Source organism: Heterodontus francisci, chromosome 15 (assembly GCF_036365525.1).
Source record: "Heterodontus francisci isolate sHetFra1 chromosome 15, sHetFra1.hap1, whole genome shotgun sequence".
Taxonomy (NCBI): domain Eukaryota; kingdom Metazoa; phylum Chordata; class Chondrichthyes; order Heterodontiformes; family Heterodontidae; genus Heterodontus; species Heterodontus francisci.
The window spans coordinates 11,895,406-11,909,435 of record NC_090385.1 but is presented as its reverse complement, the minus strand read 5'-3'; the positions used below and the strand labels follow the sequence as shown (position 1 = coordinate 11,909,435).

The window sequence follows — 14,030 nt, the reverse complement described above, 5'->3', positions numbered from 1 at the left end:
GAGTGCAGCTCAACACCATCCCGGACAAAGCAGCCAGCTTGACTGTGATCACATCCACCAACTTAAATATTCATTCCCTGCACCACCACTGTGGCCGCAGTCTGTACCATTTACAAGATGCACTACAGTAACGCATCAAGGCTTCTTTAACAGGACCTTCCAAATCCGTGACCACTACTGCCTCGAAGGACAAAGGCAGCAGGTGAACAGAACACCAAAACCTTCAAGTAAACCTCCAGGTCACACACCAACCTGACTTGGAAATATATCCCTGTTTCTTCATCATCGCTGGGTCAAAATCCTGGAACTCCCTACTTAACAGTACTGCAGGTGTCTCTGTTACGGTTCAAGGACAAGGCTCATATTGGGGATTGACAATAAAATATTGCCAGTGACGCCCACACTTCAAACTAAAAAAAAATCACTAACTATCCGCTATTGTACCAGTAGCTTAGAAATAAGACTGTCACTTGACATATCCTGGCCCAACAATTGGCTGAAGTTGAAATCTTGTTGATTCAAGGACGTGATAAAAATCAATTATTATCCAACAATGCTCTGCTACAGTGTATGGTCAAAAGTCTACTATTCAAGAAAGCATATGATTAAGGCTAGATAATAGTGGAGAAAGAATTTAGTGAATTTTGCTCACCTTATAGAGATACAATTGTTGACAGTGTAAAATCAGTACACCCAGAAAGAGAAACCCAGCAATAACAGTTAAAGCAAGGCACCTCAGAGGAAAGACAATAAAACCAATGACATCAGGTAGTCCTAGTCACATTTCTTTTGGTGTTCCATGAGACTATAGCCCCCCACAAACACTGTTCAGAATATTGCTTGCTTTGATACTAGAAGGACTATTGCTGACCCTTCCACTATTCACTGAGTAATCTGTAGCACCACAGTTTTGATTAGATTAGAGATACAGCACTGAAACAGGCCCTTCGGCCCACCGAGTCTGTGCCGAACATCAACCACCCATTTATACTAATCCTACACTAATCCCATATTCCTACCAAACATCCCCACCTGTCCCTATATTTCCCTACCACCTACCTATACTAGTGACAATTTATAATGGCCAATTTACCTATCAACCTGCAAGTCTTTTGGCTTGTGGGAGGAAACCGGAGCACCCGGAGAAAACCCACGCAGACACAGGGAGAACTTGCAAACTCCACACAGGCAGTACCCGGAATCGAACCCGGGTCCCTGGAGCTGTGAGGCTGCGGTGCTAACCACTGCGCCACTGGAACTACGATTGAAAGCATTACACAAAAGGGCACCATCGCACACATTCTCCCATGGTGAGAAATACATGGCTTGCCAGAACAGGCCACAAATTTCACTCATGCAAAGATGGAAATAAATTTGTTCACATCAGCATGCTTGCTTGTTTCTTTAATAATAGATGTCTGATCACGCTTCTGCATTAATGAGTTTATGCATTGGATAGGGCTGCTTATGTGACAAGCAGCTCAGCTGTGGTGGATGATTTATTATATCCTGTAATTATAATGTACCGTGTAATGTTTCCTATGGGTCCTATGCTGTTTTGCTGGATATGCTTTTGTAACAAGATATCAGTCGGTTCACTATTTGATCATTAGCCTGGGCAGAGAAGATTCCTTTTTGTACAGCTTTTCATCTGAAAGGATGAGATCTGCCACCTGAGGACAAATGTCAATGTCAACGTTGCTTAGTTTGGCAAAACTTTCCAACTACTTAGCAGCAGCTTCGAACTGGACCTGTCAGTAACAGGTCTGCAGACCCTCTTAGATGCGTGCAAACTGGAAAGCGGCATCTTAACAGGATTTAAGAATATGTTAATTACACAACACCTTCATCAGCTCACTCCCAATGTTGGAAAAGTGATGTTGTAATTTTTGTCCTCGAATGAACATATACTATTCCAGTTTCCATGTCATTCGGTCAGAAATATTTCTCACGTGAAGCATTTCATCCCTGAGATTATTGGTGTGCAAGATTTCTCTGAAGTTCAACAGCACAGCATTCAGGTCAAAAGTAATTTTTTAATGTTATTGTCTGATTGGAACCTCCTTTATAAGCTACAGCAACAACTGTTTTAACAAAGCAGGGGTTAAAAAGTTGTCCTGCCACAGCTTCCACCAGATATGTTTTTGCTCAGATTGGTAATTCAAGTGGGCTATCAAAATTCCTTAAGGCATTTGTACAAAGCAAATGTACATCAAATATCCAATTTAACCTATGAATGATTCAACTAAACACTACAATTGTTTTTCTTTTTGTAATTATCTGTATACAATATGCTGTGATAACTGCCTTGTTTGTTGCAAAAGTAGAACAGTGAATACCTTCATTAAGTGGCCTCTCCTGTCTTCATCAATTACTAAACGAGAAGGCAACTTTCCAGCTAAACATTTTATAGATTTAAAAAGCCTAATTTTAAAATCCTAGCAGATCCCCTGGCTTTGCTCAAGGTGAGCTGGAGGATATATAATTTTATAATATTAGGGGTGTTGCCGATGAAGTATGATGGGAAGTAGGTGTGACACAAAGGAAGTTGTGGACTACACATGAATCTTTTAATATACTGCATAGATTTGATTTCTTGAGATTCATAAGCATGTACCTCTTAAATTTGCTTCAGTAAACAGTGGTGCAAACACCAGCTAATAGTGCATGTCTGATCAATAACACATAGAATCAGTGATATTAAACCCGATAAAAAGACTAAATCAGAGCTCCTATGTAGTTTTGTTGCTCAGTTGATAAGCGTGGAATTGAAGATCCTGGTTTTTAATCAGCTGCGATGGCAGTTGGATCCCACTTCCGAAGATTCTCCAAAGACTCCTGACGAAAACTAGATAAGTACATGATCAGGCACAGCTGTGATACTCCCGCAATCAAACAGAACTGACGATCGTTGCCAAAGCTCTCTCACAAAAAGTAATGCCACTTGGATGAGATACTGCAGGGCTACCAAGACCTTGGGACAATGCCCAAGAATGTCTCAGTACCTTCATAAGAGAAAACTGGGGGACAGAAAAGCTGGCAAAACTGTGAGGTATTGTACTAGAGCTTCAGAAAGATTCTGCTATATTATATAACAAGCAGAGAATATTACCTGCCTAAAAAGTAAAACATACCTTTAAAAAGGCAGCAATATTTCATGGCATTTTGAGCATCAGCACATGAAAATAAATAAGTAGCGTTTTGTTTCTTTTGTTTTACAAATTGATCACTTCTTATACTTAGCATATATAACTGCACAGAATATATGCCTTGACAGATGTTTCATGATTAGAATAGTTTTAAATTCCTGCCTTTATTATTACATGTACTATGAGTTGAAATGTACCAATTTCCTTTCATTACTAAAAGCAAAAGGTCTTATAGCACAATGCTATGTTTCAATGGACTTTCAGTGACATGATTTATAATGTGATTAAAAGCTCATCTAGCTAGTTGTCTTACCTCGACTCTAGGTGTATTTGTCATTCACACTCCCAATATTTGAAAAGTTGCAATATGGTACCCTTGTGCTGTTCAGCAATACGAGCCTGATCACTGCCATCAGTAAGCTGCTATTTGCTGATGCTAATTTGTAAATTCTCCCACCATAATGTCAGGCTTTGAGGGGGCAGCAGGTGGTGTGGGGGGAAATGGTGTCAAAATATGACTAATCACAATAAGGAAGAAAATTATTTTTCATTGTGTTTTTTTTTGCTTCCTGCATGCTAGTCTTTCACAATAAGCTTTTACTTTGGACTTTTCTCCCAAATTAAGATTGCCAGAGAAATGAACACTTAAAAAAGGTGGACTATCTGAACGTACCTCCAGCTGCTTGCTGGCCTCCTCGTTCCTCAACATCAGAGTCAACTTTGTCCGGATGCTTCTGAAATGCATGTCACTCAACATGCTTGCGCGCTTTGCTGTCATTTCGTTGGTGGACTGGAGTTTTGCAAAGAAGTGCAACATTAGGGTCAAGTTGGTACAATAAAGCTCAAAAATTAAACCATGATAAAAGCACCAAGAAAGAAAATCCCACACATACCAAAACAACTAGTTGATTACTTTCTGAATCAAAGTACACACAATAAGCGCCAATAGCCTTTTTAAAATCCTTATGTGCAGATTCGTTGGCACATCTAGAAATAATTGAAATACACAATTGGAAACACTGAATGTGAGTTAAGACTACAAAATACATTAAAGCTGATTAAACACCGCAACAGAATCTAGATTTAATGTAGTAGTCACTAAATTCTGACATTTATTTTGTAACAAATTAAAATTTTACTTACGCACGCCTCAGGTCATCTGGAACGTCAAGTTTTACTTTATGGAATGTACTTTTTGTTGCAGGCTTATTAGGGTTGATAGGTCGTAGACGTTCTACTGTGACTATTTCATTGAAAGTGGCATCACAGACAGCGTATTCTATAACATAAAACTGAATAATTTTTTCTTTTTAAAAAAGCATTTCTTCAAATTTGTACTTACTTTGACCTAATGCACCAAAAACAGAATTAGTCAGAATTACAATAGAAGATTCCAAAAAAAATACAGCATGTGGGAATGGGAAATGCCTTATAGCCTCAATACAGACCATAATTACTAGGATACCTTTGGAATAATTGGCTGGGACAATGTATGCCATCTAACCTGCTCCTCATCAAGTTCTAAGAGGCTTGAAGAGCAACGTGGGCTACTTTACTTCCCAATATAGGCCGGAATTTTACGCCACCCCAACGAGCCGGATGATGGCGGGGGGGGGGGGGGGGGGGGGGGGGGTGGTGTAAAATGGAGCGGGAGGCTCCAGGAGGCTTTCCCGACCTGCTCCCGCCTCCGCCCCCCTTTACATAGGGTGGGTGGGGGGGGGGGGGGCGGAAAACGGCCCGCCAGCCCCAGGCCAATCAAGGCCCTTAAGTGACCACTTAACAGCCACTTAAGGGCCTTCGCCCGCCTCCACACGGCAAGCGGACATCCTGGAGCCAGGAAAAGCTGCCTGGGAAAAGTAGGCGGCTTCTGATCATCTCAGGATGGTGGGGGGGCCCCTGCTCATCAGGCACACGGTGCCCAATGGAGGGCCGCCCCCGCTACCCCAACCAACCCGCAAGACCCAACACACCCCACTTCCCCCCACCGAAAACCCTTTCCTCGCCGGTGCCCGACTGATTACCCCCGGTGAGGCAACCTCCTCTGGGGTCGGCTGGGCTGCAGTCTCAGCAGCGGCCACCGCTCCCGATGGCGCTGCTGGAACTAAGAGCTGCCGGCCCGCTGATTGGCCGGCAGCTCAATAAGGCAGGACCTCCTCCCTCAAGTGGGTGGAAGTCCCGCCTCAGAACAATTAAAACCCGGGGACCCGTAAAATGCGGGTCGGCTCCCCAGGCGAGGCGGATGCGGGTTCGTCACCGACTTTTCAGTCGGTGGTCAGCTCCCCGTCCGCCCATGAAAACCCGGCCATAATCAATCAATCAATCACTTGCTGCTGTTACTCCTGTTTACTTCTCGAAAGCCATTTCTGTATAAATTTTAGACAAATATTTTGTAAACCCATGCAAACTCCAAATCAGAAATGAGAATGACACCTCAGCTCAAAGTCACAACACGACCGATTTTTAGTTATAATATAGAGGACAGAAGATATGCCACTAACTCAATGCTCACTAAACGGCCACGGCTACCAAGTACCCACTACCCAGCATTTCTGTCCAGACAACAGTTTGCACTACCAACCTCTGGACTCCATGGGATTAGCTGTGAAAATGTGGACAAAATAAAAGCTTTATGAAAGTAGTTCCCCGTGTAATAGTGCCATTCAGACCATCTCCACCACCTCCCCCAGACTGCAGGCTTGCAGCATTAACAGAATTTGATTCCATGAATTCAAAGAAAATAACATTCAAGATGAAAACAAATTTGCAAAATATAGAGGAACAGCAATTAAAATAAATGAAAACATGCATTTTTGCAAAGCTTAACATGCAGCATCCTCAGAATAAAAAAGAAATTGCCTTTAAACAGTTTCTACTATTTCCAATCTTACTCAATTTTAAAATCAAACTAGAACATAATCAGCATTAAAATATGAAATAAATATTAAATTGAAACCTGAATGTAAGCATAACAAATTTCTTACTTCACCCTTCATCATTCTAACTTTTGCCAACCACCAGCCGCAAGGTTCTTTTTCATTTGCTCGAGAATACACCTGAGGAAAGAATTACAATTCCTAATTTAGAGAAATCTTAAAGTTCAGCAAAGGATTAAAAGAAAACCTGGATGGGCTTTCCGTGTTGATAGAAGTTTAGATCATTTATTACATACTTTCAAAACAAAAGCCTAACTAAAATGGAGAAATATACTAATGCACAAAACAGAAAATGGGGGTAGGGGAAGGGGCTGAGGTCCTATACCTTTGGTATGATCTGAACTATTGTGGTAATACTAAAGGTATTTAGTTAATTGTTAAATCACATGGTTTGTTTGTTTGCCAAACAGCCAGTTTAAAAGAAAACTGGTTTTTAAACAATGGCATTCCCCAGACAAAACTAAAGAAATCTTCCGATTATTAGCACTTGTTCTCCAAATATTTATCAGTCTTTGTTTGGTTTTCACTCTCTCTCCCTACATGCTTGCCAATCACTTCTTATTGTATTTAGCTTTATGTCACTAAATCTTCTCACTCTGCGTAATTTTTTCCTTTCTTTTCTGTGCAAGTCTCTCTATTGTACTGGCTCTAGCACATATTCCTTTATAGTTATGCTCAATTTTTAACCTTAGCTTTTATAAAGCACGGGGTAATCAACAAGATGGTAGGCAACATCAGGGATGGGTCCAGGCAGGAAAGGCTGTCCAGGAATATGTAGGTGAGGAAGTGGGGAGCTGGAGTGTCAGACTGGTAAGCAGGGATGGGACCTGGATTTGACACTTGGAACATGTGGACAGAGGGGGTCAGGGTGTGCTTGTAGGATATGGGGTCTGGGAAATAAGGAGGTTTGATATTCTAGCAGGATGAGAACTCAACTTGAAGGTTTGGAAATGTAGACAATGGCAAGAGAGGAGGAGAATGAGGAAATCATTAAGGCTGCACTCAAGTGTTTGGGTTGGAATTGGGGTAAAGATTGAGGCAGTGCACCTGGTACTACCTGCTGCAACTGATGGAAATCCAATGAAGAGGAAGGACAATCTCAATTTCCCCACAGTGGCGTAGTGGTAATGTCACTGAACTAGTAATCCAGATGCCCAGGCTAATTCCCTGGGCACAGAGGTTCAAATCCTACTACAGAAGCTGGTGGAGGAATTAATAAAAATTCAATTAATTAATAAAAAATCTGGAATTGAAAGCTAGTCTCAGTAATAGTGCCATGAAACTATCATCGATTGTTATAAAAACCCATCTGGTTCATTAATGTCCTTTATGAAAAGAAATCGGCCGTCCTACCTGGTCACGTTTACATGGGACTCCAGACTCTCAGCAATGTGGTTGACTCTTAACTACCCTCTGAAATCGCTTAGCAAGCCACTCAGTTGTCAAGGGCAATTAGGGATTGGCAACAAATGCTGGCCTTGCCAACAATGCCCACATCCCATGAAAAATTTAAAAAAACTATCTCTGCCACATGATTGTGCCCCCAGAACCACTATAGGTTTCCACTGTAGGATTGCTAAATCTTGGGATTCAGGTCACAGACACCAGGAGCTCCAGTCAACTCTTAGTGGCCACGGAGATCACTCAAAAAGCACCCTGAAAAATCTGGAAAGTATAGTCTATTTTTGCGACATACCAATGGAGAAAGGATGAGATATTCCACTGGTTCCTTTTATTTATTGGCTGCTTTTTAGTGAATAGAAGCAAAGTCAAAATCAACTGAATGCCTTTCTTTAAGCAGGTTATAGCTTGCAATTAGTTCAAATGCCCTGTTCACTCAACCCTTGTGGACATTTTCTGTCCTTACTAACAGGCACCAGATCCAAAACATTTTGACAGTTGGATTTATTTTAAAAGATTTCAAAAGCTCCTAAACAAAAATCCCCATGTAGACTAGAACATTGCTCTTTCACCCCTAGGTGAAAGGCTTTCTATAGGTATATCAGGAATAAAAGAATGACTAGAGTTAGAACAGGGCCAATCAAGGATTGTAGTGGGAAGTTGTGTGTGGAATCAGAGGAGATAGGGGAAGCGTTAAATGAATATTTTTCGTCAGTATTTACAGTAGAGAAAGAAAATGTTGTCGAGGAGATTACTGAGATACAGCCTACTAGGCTAGATGGGATTGAGATTCACAAGGAGGAGGTGTTAGCAATTTTGGAAAGTGTGAAAATAGATAAGTCCCCTGGGCCAGATGGGATTTATCCTAGGATTCTCTGGGAAGCCAGGGAGGAGATTGCAGAGCCGTTGTTGTTGATCTTTATGTCGTCATTGTCGACAGGAGTAGTGCCGGAAGACTGGAGGATAGCAAATGTTGTCCCCTTGTTCAAGAAGGGGAGTAGAGACAGCCCTGGTAATTATAGACCTGTGAGTCTTACTTCGGTTGTGGGTAAAATGTTGGAAAAGGTTATAAGAGATAGGATTTATAATCATCTTGAAAAGAATAAGTTCATTTGCGATAGTCAGCACGGTTTTGTGAAAGGTAGGTCGTGCCTCACAAACCTTATTGAGTTTTTCGAGAAGGTGACCAAACAGGTGGATGAGGGTAAAGCCATGGATGTGGTGTATATGGATTTCAGTAAGGCGTTTGATAAGGTTCCCCACGGTAGGCTATTGCAGAAAATACGGAAGTATGGGGTTGAAGGTGATTTAGAGCTTTGGATCAGAAATTGGCTAGCTGAAAGAAGACAGAGGGTGGTGGTTGATGGCAAATTTTCATCCTGGAGTTTAGTTACTAGTGGTGTACCGCAAGGTTCTGTTTTGGGGCCACTGCTGTTTGTCATTTTTATAAATGACCTGGATGAGGGTGTAGAAGGGTGGGTTAGTAAATTTGCGGATGACACGAAGGTCGGTGGAGTTGTGGATAGTGTCGAAGGGTGTTGTAGGGTACAGAGGGACATAGATAGGCTGCAGAGCTGGGCTGAGAGATGGCAAATGGAGTTTAATGCGGAGAAGTGTGAGGTGATTCACTTTGGAAGGAGTAACAGCAATGCAGAGTACTGGGCTAATGGGAAGATTCTTGGTAGTGTAGATGAGCAGAGAGATCTTGGTGTCCAGGTACATAAATCCCTGAAGGTTGCTAACTAGGTTAATAGGGCTGTTAAGAAGGCATATGGTGTGTTAGCTTTTATTAGTAGGGGGATCGAGTTTCGGAGCCACGAGGTCATGATGCAGCTGCACAAAACTCTGGTGAGGCCGCACCTTGAGTATTGCGTGCAGTTCTGGTCACCGCATTATAGGAAGGATGTGGAAGTTTTGGAAAGGGTGCAGAGGAGATTTACTAGGATGTTGCCTGGTATGGAGGGAAGGTCTTACGAGGAAAGGCTGAGGGACTTGGGGTTGTTTTCGTTAGAGAGAAGGAGGAGGAGAGGTGACTTAATAGAGACATACAAGATAATCAGAGGGTTAGATAGGGTGGATAGTGAGAGTCTTTTTCCTCGGATGATGATGGCAAACACGAGGGGACATAGCTTTAAGTTGAGGGGTGATAGATATAGGACAGATGTCAGAGGTAGTTTCTTTACGCAGAGAGTAGTAGGGGCGTGGAACGCCCTGCCTGCAACAGTAGTAGACTCGCCAACTTTAAGGGCATTTAAGTGGTCATTGGATAGACATATGGATGAAAATGGAATAGTGTAGGTCAGATGGTTTCACAGGTCGGCGCAACATCGAGGGCCGAAGGGCCTGTACTGCGCTGTAATGTTCTAATTCTAATTCTAAAAAAAAAAAGGTGCTGAGAGGTAATCAATGCAGTGCAAAAATGCCCAAAGTCATGGTTGCTGGTTTATGGTGACTAAATAAAATTCCACTTTTATTCCATAGGAGGCACCTGGAATTTTTAAATACACGTTTGGATGACATCATATTCTATGATTATATCCATATATCACTGAAAAGGAATGAAACCGGACGGACCACCCGGCATCGTTACAGGCACCGGAAACGACAATGGCAAATCCAGCCCTGTCGATCCTGCAAACTCCTTCTTACAAACATCTGGGGGCATGTGCCAAAATTGGGAAAGCTGTCCCACAGACTAGTCAAGCAACATCCTGACATATTCATACTTACAGAATCATCCTTACAGACAATGTCCCAGACACCACCATCACCATCCCACGGTATCTCCTATCATACCGGCAGGACAGATCCACCAGAGGTGGCAACACAATGGCACATTTGGATTGGAGTTGCCCTGGGAGTCACCCTGGGAGTCCTCAACATTGATTCCAGACGCCATGAAGTCTCATGGCATTAAGTCAAACATGGGCAAGGAAACCTCCTGCTGATTACCACCTGCCCTGCCTCGGCCGATGAATCAGTGCTTCTCCATGTTGAACACCAATTGGAAGAAGCACTGAGGGCAGCAAGGGCACAGAATGTACTCTGGGTAGGGGACTTCAATGTTCATCATCCAGAGCAGCTCGGTAACACCACTACAGACTGGGCTAGCCGAGTCCTAAAGGACATAGCTGCTAGACTAGGTCTGCAGCAGGTGGTGAGGGAAGCAAGAGGGGGAAAACCGACTTGACCTCGTCCTCACCAATCTACCTGTCGCAGATGCATCTGTCCATGATATTATTGGTAGGAAAGACAACTGCACAGCCCATGTGGAGACAAAGCCCTGTCTTCACATTGAGGGAACCCACCATCCAGTTGTGTTGCACTACCACTGTACTAAATGGGATCAATTTCAAAAAGATCTAGCAACTCAAAACTGGGCGTCCATGAGGCACTGTGGGCCATCAGCAGTGTTACATAACTTCAAAGCCTGTTTGTGAAGAAGACACTGAGACCAGGAAGCTTAGGTAGAGGCTGTTTATTGCTTGCCACAGAGCTTACTTCTCCACTCCTAACACACAGCTAGTGCTGGCTGGCTCTTTGTATATACACATCTGAATACAATTAGCTAATTAACACCCAACACCAGTTCACCCTATTACCTTGAACTACCAGGTATTTATCATCCATTAACAGAACTTCAGGCCCAAATAAGCAGTCGCAGAATTGTATTCAACCACAATCTGTGGTCTGGCATATCCACCACTCTACCATTACCATCAAGCCAGGGGACCAACCCTGGTTCAATGAAGAGTAGAGGAGGGCAGGCCAGGAGCAGCACCAGGCACACCTAAAAATGAAGTGTCAGCCTGGTGAAGCTACAATACAAGACAACCTGTATGCCAAACAGCGGAAGCAGCATGCGATAGACAGGGCTAAGTGATCCCACAACCAACAGATCAGAACTAAACTCTGCAGTCCTGCCACATCCAGTCATGAATGGTGGTGGACAATTAATCAACGGACAGGAGGAAGAGACCCCACAAATATCCCCATCTTCAATGGTTCTTAGTGAATGCTTTGCGCCTGCCTTCACAGAAGAAGGGGCCGATTCAGACATTGTAGTTGAGGAGAAGCGTGAAGTATTTGATGCAATAATCATAGGGAGAGAGGAAGTATTAAAGTGATTAGCATCCTTGAAAGTAGATAAATCACTAGAGCGAGATGAATTGTAGTCCAAGTTGTTAAAAGAAGCCAGAGAGGAAATAGTGCAAGATCTGATCATTTTCCAATCTTCATTGGTCACAGGTGTGGTCCCGGAGAATTGGAGGTCTGCTAACGGCATACATTTGTTTAAAGAGGGATCAAGGGAAAGACCGAATAATTACAGGCCAGTCAGTTTAACCTCAGTAGTGGGCAAATTATTAGAATCAATTCTGAGAGACAGGATAAACTGTCACTTAGAAAGGCATGGATTAATCAAGGGGAGTCAGCATGGATTTAAGGGAAGGTCGTGTCTGACTAACTTGATTGAATTTTTTGAGCAGGTAACAAGGAGGATTGATGAGGATAGTGCAGTTGATGTGGTCTACATGGATTTTAGCAAGGCTTTTGACAAGGTCCCGCATGGCTATAAAAAAAAAGCCCAAGGGATTCAGGAGAAGGTTGCAAGCTGGATACAAAGTTGGCTCAGTGGCAGGAAACAAAGGTTAATTATTGACAGGTGGTTTTGCGACTGGAAGGCTGTTTCCAGTGGGATTCCACAGGTTCCAGGTTCCCTGCTTTTGGTGATATATATTAACAATTTGGACGTAAATGTAGGGGAAATGATCAAGAAGTTGGCCACGTGGTTGACAGCGAGGAGGATAGCCATAGACTGCAGGAAGACATCAATGGACTGGTCAGGTGGGCAGAGAAGTGGCATATGGAATTTAAACCAGAGAAGTGTGAGGTGATGCATCTGGGGAGGTCAAGCAAAGCAAAGGAATACACAATAAATGGGAGGATACTGAGAGGTGTAGAGGAAGTGAGGGACCTTGGAGTGTATATCCACAGAACCTTGAAGGTAGCAGTACAGGTTAATAAGGTGATTAAGAAGGCATATGGAATATTTTCCTTTATTGATCGAAGCACAGAATCTAAGAGTAGGGAGGTTATGCTGGAACTATATAAAACATTAGTTAGGCCAAACTCGAGTAGTGTGTGCAGTTCTGGTCACCTCATTACAGAAAGGATGTAACTGCACTAGAGATGGTACAGAGGAGATTTACGAGGATGCTGCCAAGACTGGAAATTTGCAGCTATGAGGAAAGATTGGATAGGCTGGGGTTGTTCTCCTTGGAACAGAGGAACTTGATGGGAGATTTGATTGAGATGTACAAAATTGTGAGGGGCCTGGAAAGAGTAATGTGAAGGACTTGGATAGAGTGGATGTGAAGGGCCTATTTCCTTAGCAAAGGGGTCAGTGAATAGGGGGGCATAGATTTAAAGTGATTAGTAGAAGGATTAGAGGGGAGATAAGGAAATATTTATTCACCCAGATGATGGTGGGGGTCTGGAACCCACTCTGAAAGGGTGGTAGAGGCAGAAAACCTGATCTTATTTAAAAGGTGCCTGAATGTGCACCTGAAGTGTCGTAATCTGCTGGGGCTATGCACCAAATGCTGGAAAGTGGAATTAGGCTGGATGGCTTATTTTTGGCTGGTGTAGACACCTTGGGCCAGGTGGCTTTTTACTGTGCCGTAAACGTTCTACGCTTATTGTCAACACTTTCTACATATATATAGCACCTCCCCATCTCTTTAACCTCATCCAGCCCTATAACGCTTGAGGATCTCTGCTCCCCTCCAAATGTTGCCTCATGCGTATCCCTGATATTCACTTGGTTGCCATGCCTTCAGCTGCCTAGGACCCAAGCTCTGGATTGACCTCTCTAAAGCTTTCCCGCCTCTCTTCATTTAAGAAGCGCCTTAAGAAGAACTATTACCAAACTTTAGGTCAGGTGCCCCAATATCCCCTTGTCTGGCTCAGCATCAAATTTTATTTGAAAATGCACCTGTGAGGTACCCTGGGACTACATTAAAGGTGCTGTATAAGTGTAAGCTGTTGTTCTAGCCGAAGCAGATTTATTTAAGGTGTCATGAAAACCACTCCTGCCGAAATGAGACATATTAACTCCGTCATATAGAACATTAATTTTAAACTGTCACTGGACTAAAAAGATAACTTGCCTAAAGAGACCACAGCAGTGGCTGAAAACATACTGCTCATTTGAATTCTAAAAGACAGTTGCCTGGAGAAGACAATGGGAGTGCCTCCCCTAATTCAATTAGCCAGATGGATTTTGGATCAAGAGACACAATGTGTAAAAGCCAGCATTCCATCCCACCACTGAGGGTGTCTGCTAAGATTGAAAGAATTCGCAAAACCTCACAGTTCAGGTGTAAAGCGTCCCAAAAGTACAGCCACCACTTACCCCAATACTGGTGCCAGTGCTCCACGAACCGGAAGCCACTCCTAACACACCAGTCTTTGAGCGACGCATTAATTTCTCTAATCTTATTTGCCCTATGCCAATGTGCACATGGCTCAGGTAATAATTCAGAGA

At 43.0% G+C, this 14,030-nt stretch overlaps 1 protein-coding gene across 5 annotated transcripts in view; it reads right to left on the bottom strand.

Moving 5' to 3' along the window:
- fmr1 (fragile X messenger ribonucleoprotein 1) overlaps positions 1-14,030 on the bottom strand; it is a 96,105-nt gene that overhangs the window by 34,979 nt on the left and 47,096 nt on the right. For all 5 annotated transcript variants that reach the window (XM_068047107.1, XM_068047108.1, XM_068047111.1 and 2 more), the window contains 4 exons: positions 6,131-6,202; positions 4,293-4,441; positions 4,043-4,136; positions 3,823-3,939 (listed from right to left, as the gene is read on the bottom strand). In XM_068047107.1, the coding sequence (XP_067903208.1) occupies positions 3,823-3,939; positions 4,043-4,136; positions 4,293-4,441; positions 6,131-6,202 (432 nt within the window). The remainder of the gene's footprint in view (positions 1-3,822; positions 3,940-4,042; positions 4,137-4,292; positions 4,442-6,130; positions 6,203-14,030) is intronic.